Source organism: Patagioenas fasciata, chromosome 1 (genome assembly GCF_037038585.1).
Source record: "Patagioenas fasciata isolate bPatFas1 chromosome 1, bPatFas1.hap1, whole genome shotgun sequence".
NCBI lineage: Eukaryota > Metazoa > Chordata > Aves > Columbiformes > Columbidae > Patagioenas > Patagioenas fasciata.
Window position 1 is genome coordinate 174,545,370 of NC_092520.1, and position 6,552 is coordinate 174,551,921.

The window sequence follows — 6,552 nt, forward strand, 5'->3', positions numbered from 1 at the left end:
TTACTTGATCAGGACAGAGAAGAGCCAACCTGCAGCACTGAAATCCATCACTTATCCACTTCAGATCTTAGGCACTGGGATTTGACATGTGGGTACTAGTGACAGAAGGTTTCTCATGATCAGGAACACCTGAGACCATTAAGGGTTTATACAGTCCCTTTGAAGGGTATGGGAACCAAATTTGCTTGGTGTGACCTGCGTTTTCCGTGCCTTGGAGAGTCATTGAAAAGACCCAGATCTGGACCCTGGAGGAACAGGACATGGTGCCGAGAGGCCAGGAGGGTCCTTGCCAAGGGTCTAGATATGAGATGGAGAGGATGAAGAGAACTAGGTGATGGAGACCACACACCAGATGGTCTTCCCATGCAGCAATCACTAACAGGCTGTGTCCTGGGAGCAGTAGGAGCTTTTTAAAGGGGAAGCCTGGGTGCCTCTGTTTTTCTCCTCTGTTTCTTTTCTGACTTTTCCATCCAAGACAGATCTATGGCCCTTGGACAAGGTCTTGTAGAGACCTAGGCACAAGAAAGCCTCCTGTAGGCACCAGATGATGTTGAGGGGGCTTTTTGTGGTCCATCGAGGGAGGGTGCTGGCTGGGGGACATGCCGAGGCTGGGAGCGATGTACAGGTGGGCTGGGGAAGGGCCAGGGCCAAGGAGATGACACCGTTGGGCTGAGGAGCCATGCCACTGGGCATAGGGTGCTGCATGGCTGGGACATGTGGGAGCTATGGGGATTTTGGAAACGTATTTTGAAGGAGAGGGGTAGTCTGAGGGCGCGTTGCACAAGCAGTCAGGGGTAGGGCTTGGGCGCTCTCTCTCCTCCTCCCCAGTGAAGATCCGCCCCAGGGTAAAGCGCAGCAATCGCGAGCCCCAAGGGAGCTGACTACGCAGCTTGACAGACTGTGTCTCCCTCTGCTCAGGCCCCGGGGCGCTGCGATTTCACACTCGGGCGGCCCCTTCCCTGCTGCGCCATGCGGGAGCTGCGCTCACGCTCCCACTCAGACATGTTGTCATCAGGAAAAGATGCCTCCTCTTGCCTTTCCTCCCAGTGCTTCGACACCCTGACCAAGCTCTGCGTCGAGTGCTCCGACTTGTTGAAGGACCACACAAGTAAGGGGATGATGGTGGTCAAGGACCAAGTTCCCAGGGGCTGGGCAGTGGTGGGCCAAGGGGGCTGGTGCACCCCACGGGTGGGCAGGTGGAGGTGACCTTCTTCTGCAGATGGTGATGGAGGTGGCAACTGAGGGTGGAATGCTGCCTTCACCTGGGGGAGGAAGAGGAGGGAGGAAGAGGGTAGCCAGTTCCAGTTAGGGGAACATGGTGCAGGAAGAAGAGGGATGATCCAGCCTGGTGTAGGGGTCACAGCCTGCCCCAGGGGTGACCATGGGAAGAGCAGGATGCCCCCATATCCCACCATCTGGGAACAACAGTGGGTGGGATGAGGGTCCCACCAGGCAGGGGAACAGTTCATTGCAGGCGGCGGGTGATGAGCTGTGAAAAGCCACTCTCTGTCCCCACCACCACAGTCCCAGGGCTGGACAGGTGGGTGGGTAATGCTGCTGCCCTCCTTCCCTCACCCTAGCCCTTCCCCTCCTGACACCTCCAACATCTCACCCCACAGCAGAGCCTGCCCGTGCGGCCCCCACCTCCGCCCAGGAGCCCACCCTCCCCTCAGTGAACCTGCCCAGCACCCTCCTGATCTTTGGGGTCCCAGCCATGGTGGGATTCATCCTGGTTCTCGCCGCTCTCTGGGGCTTCCTGGCCTGCAAGGCAGGCAAGCAGAGGAGGAAGAGGAAGGCGGTGGACAAGGAGGCTGAAGGTAGGGGACCTCTTGCTCTCCCTGTCACAGCATCCCAAGGCTCCTGGGGTAGATTGTTTCACTTGCCACCGGGTTCGCCAAGACATGTTCTTGTTGAGACCGGTTTCTCCACCTCAACATGGGCTCTGCGGGCATCCTGGGGCATTTCTAGGTGGCTGAGCCCCTGCCATGTGATGGTGTCCTGTGTCCCCTGGGAACCCACACCTGCAGCTGGCTCCCAGTGCAACCCGCTGAATTCTCTCTCCCTTTGCTGGGTCTCCCCATGCCTTCACTTGTTTAAAGCACTCACTGACATTGTCCCTTCTCCACAGGGGACATGTACAGAGCACTGGCAAGTTGCTTGTCCCTCTCGCCCGGTATCCAGAGAGCCATAGATGGAGCAGGGTCTGCAGGGGTGGTGGTGGACATCTGTGGATGGCTCCAGAGGGAGCCTTGCCCTGTGGCACTGCAAATAGGGGTCCCTTGTTGACCGCCCAGCCTGACATTGCCATTTGGGATGCGTGGTACCCGCCAATGTGCCCCCCAAAGGCGCTGACAGTGTCAGGGCCAACCCTGTTGGCAGGACACCAAAGCATGGTGCAGGGTTATCCCCAAAGGCATCAAAAATTTGGCTGGGGGGTGAGGGACAGGGCTGAGCCTTCCCTGGTAGGGTATTTCCAGGAGGAGGAGGCCATGGTGCCTTGTGATGGCCCATCTTATCGGGGTGTCAGCCACAGGCTGAGTGGCTGATTCTTTCCCTAGGGACCCCTGCCCTGGCACTGACTCAACCCTGGCCACTCTTCTTGGAAGTGGTGTCATCTGGCTTCACCACTCCCCATCCCCAGACACGGGGTATGGCTCCCCAGGCACCCACCACAGCCCCACCACCCAGGTGGGTGCCCTTGGGGTGGCAGGGCCAGGGGCAGCTGTTCCCCACACCCTGGCTTGCCCACACACCAGCGGTGGTGCTGGCTGGGTGACTCAGACTGTGGGGGACGTTACCTGGGGCCTTTCCACTGAACTGAGTGCAGCTATGATGGCCCATGATGCACACGCCTGGGAAAAATACCAAGAACGAAAGAGAAGGGAAAATTCAACCACAAGAGAGGTCTGACCATGGCAGAGAGCATCAGAGGCAGCCTTCAGCTACTCCGCTGCCACACGCCCTACTCCCTGTTCCCCCAGGCTGCACCCCAGCAAACCCACTGCTGTGGCACTGGATGTGTGGAAAGGCTCAGGAAGCTTGGGGCAGGCAGCACGCGCCTATGTTCAAAGTGTGTAAACAAGTCTATTTTTAAGCAGGAGGCGGTCGACGAGGGTGAGCCGCCAAGGGCCGGGCTGTTCTGCTGCTGGCAGGGTTTAGCAAGAGGGCTCAAAGTGCAAGTGCGAGTTTCTGCTTTTCCCTATTGTTTTTTAGGGGGGGTTGGGGGGAAATGCCATCAGTTGTAAGCAGGGGGAGCTTGCAGCAGGAGCAGTGCGATGGTGACCTTGCAGGCTCCTCCTGTGCCAGACCTGTCTCCCTGCTGTGCATCCCCAGGGATGGGATGCTCTGCCTGTGACATACCTGGTCCCACTTTGTGAGCCACATAACCCCCTTTTCTTTCCCTGTTCAGCAAATGTGGATGCCACTGGCCCCCTGCCCAGTCTGGGCTGCCAGGACACTGTCATGCTGGAGGGAGATGCTGCCCTGGCCCCAGCCCTGTGCCTGAATCTCAATGGAAGCCCGAAGATGCCAGGGCCACCTGGGAAAGCTGGGTCAAAGAGGAAACCGTGCTGCCAGGGCGATCCTAATGGTGATATCGTCCTGCTCTCTGCCATGTACCCCCGACATGAGGAGTGCAACCATGGCTTCCCACTGCCCGCCACCGAGCTGGGGGCCACAGCCCTGGTCACCACCAAAACCACCCAGAACTGCACTGGTGAGGACAGAGCCTGAGGGTGGGAGGAATGGGACTGTATCACTCCAGTTGCTCCCTGCAGATGCCCAGAGACTGTCCTGGGGGTGAGCAAAGCCTTGCATGGATGTGAGATGGCTGAGGACCGGGTTTTGCCTCAAGAAATATCAGCCTTCTAGGATGACTGCCGTTTTCCACTTCCCCGTTTGCGCCGAGTCCCACGTTACTCCTGTGAGCACTGGAGGAAGCTAAAGCAGATCACACCGAGTTGTCAACAGCTGCCAAGGCCATGCTGTCAGGAGGAGGCAGAGGAGATGCAGCCGGTGACGACTGAGCATGGCGGGGGCTGCCATTGTGCCAGGACGGGTTTGCTGCTGGATGGGCAGTTCCTGGGAACACGGGGCTGGAACAGCAGAAGGAGAGGGAGAAAAGGAAGATGGATAAGGCACCAGGGAGTTACACTGAGATCAAGTCCCACACTGCTGCCATTAGCTCGATTTTTGCTACTGACCTCAATAGAAGGAGGCTTGGGGCCATACGGAGCAAGGCGCATCCAGCATCTGCTCCATTCACAGTCCTGTCCCCCCATCTTCTGCATGCCATAATATCCAGATCTCTCCTCCCTTTGGGCCTCTCACGCAGTGGCAGACATACACCAGCGGTCATGGGAACCCCCTCCGCAGCCGGGGACCCAGGGGAAGGGAAATGAGTCTGTCTCAGGGAGTGAGGGAGGGAAGAGGGGAAAAAAAATCTGTCTTTGTGCTGACCTACAATCATTGAAGTCAGGCAGGACCAGGGGCAGGCAATGGAGACTGCTGGTCTAGAGAAGCTCCATGAGCTTGTCATTACGGTTCCAAACAACTGTCACTTCAGCTCACAGTGGCTGCAGATATACTGTGTGTCACTTGAGATGACAGGGCTCCCGGTGATGGATGTTTCCACGCCGCGCAGAACCAGGCAAGGAGTGATGCGAGCGTAGGCGAGATGACTTAATTTATGTGAGTGTCTTCAAGGCTCTGCCTGTGCTCCAGAGCTGGCCAGCAATGTTGGTCCAAGGCATCTCTGTGTAGATGGTCTTGTTCACCCTCCTGTGAGTGGTTTTGCTGCACAGGAAGGGCTCTGCCGTGCAAATGAACTCATTAGTGTGAGATTGCTGTTCCCAAGTAATTACAGTAGTCAATCCCCATGGCTGAACAGATCCTGGCCAACGGCTTGGGTGGGAAACCCTGCCAGCCCTAGAGTGGGTGGTTAGGCAATTAGAAGTGAGAGGGTGGCATTATTTGAATGAAGTTCCATCTTGGTGGCAACCTGGCAGACCTCTTCCTTCAGTGAGGTGGCCTTCTTGCCCAGGAGGCTTCAGGAACTGAGGAGCAGTGGCCAAGCAAGGTGTGGAGCACTGCTGCTGAGTGCCAGTGGGCCATTAAGAGCCACCAGCTCATGACGGAGTCACCCACTGGTCCCTCTGATGACTGGGAGGTGACCCCTGCCCAAGCCTGAGCTCTCTCTGGGGCTGCAGGACCAGACACTGCTGTCGAAGGGTGACCCTCCCTCTTCTCTCCTGCCATGGTGCTGGAACTGAGCTCACAGCATCCATCCCGTAAAGGGAACCCCAGGAGGTGCCAAGACCCAAATTCCTCACCACAACTCCTCTCCCAGACCTAAACGTGACGGTGGAAGTGAGTCTTCACCTGACCCAAGATGGGAGGGGTTCCCATCTCAACCTTGAGTCTGAGGAAGGTGGAGGGGCTGGTCCACATGCCCAGCAACTGTACTCTGGGGCTCCAGGCACCCATGGCTTGTTGTCAGGAGCTGTGAAGCACTGGGTTCCCAGTTATCCACAGCAGCCATGCTGCCCAAGCAGGAGGAGCATCCATGTGGCATGAATCAGGCATCTCCTCATACCCGTGCTCCTCACCCGGCCCTGTGAAGTGACTTCGAGCAACCTTGGTGCATCTGGAGTAGGGAAATGAACTGAAACCAGGCCAGAGGACATTTTGGTGCTGGAAGAAGGACTTCTTGTCGGGGGCAGGGCAACCTGCTTCACAGGTGATGGGGGTAAGAGGGAAAGGGAATAGGACTGTCAAGCTCCTCTCCTGCTTCCCACCTGGTGACCACCATGTCTCAGCCCTGCAGATGTTTTGCCCACCTCAACCAGCGTGGCAATTTGAAAAAGAAACTCATGTACAAATCTCGTTGAAAAAGCCCCTCCTTCTGCTCAAGTAATGGCTTCTGCTCTCATTTCTGCTGGAGCTTCAGCCAGGTGTCTCCTCTACCACAAGCGGCCAACATCTGCAATTCACGGAAGCAGCATTTCAATCCACATTGGATTCCTCAGCTGTTGAGTGCCCCTCTCTGTTATGGTGTGGGGGGTGTCTTCCATGTGTCCTGTCTGCCTGACTGCCCATGTAGTGGGACAGTGCCCCTCTTCTGCCTTGGGGGGATTCACAATCCCCTCTGTGCACACTTCTCCATCCCTAGGTACCACATAGGGGGTTGTCCATCTTGTCTGCATGGAGACAAAAAATATGATTGTAAAAATGAAAGAATGAAGTGAATCCATTATGAGTTCATGCTCAGGTGTCTGTATGGGGTCCCCATTCCTCTGGTTTCAGGAGTCTCCACCACGATGGTCCTAGGAGTCTTGGGCTGGAGAGGTTCCATCTGCACCAGAATGTCCCTTGCACATGGTCATCTCCATGGCTGAGGACCAGGTGAGCCTGGTCACCTCCATCCCTCCCACAGCCATCCCAGGAGCTGGCTGATGGGATGGGGAGCAGGGCAAGTGGCTTATTTTGGGGCGTGTTGCCTGTCTTTGGCTTTCCACAGCAGTTTCTCACTTCCCCCTGTGAGGCAGGGGCTGT

At 56.9% G+C, this 6,552-nt stretch overlaps 1 protein-coding gene across 1 annotated transcript; it reads left to right on the forward strand.

Moving 5' to 3' along the window:
- The first annotated feature begins 928 nt into the window (after positions 1 to 928).
- On the forward strand, positions 929 to 6,234 carry TNFRSF13C (TNF receptor superfamily member 13C). The gene is made up of 3 exons (XM_071803673.1): positions 929 to 1,108; positions 1,620 to 1,817; positions 3,410 to 6,234. The coding sequence occupies exons 1-3, from the start codon at positions 970 to 972 to the stop codon at positions 3,730 to 3,732; spliced, it is 660 nt and encodes a 219-aa protein (XP_071659774.1). The 5' UTR covers positions 929 to 969; the 3' UTR covers positions 3,733 to 6,234.
- The last annotated feature ends 318 nt before the right edge of the window (positions 6,235 to 6,552 follow it).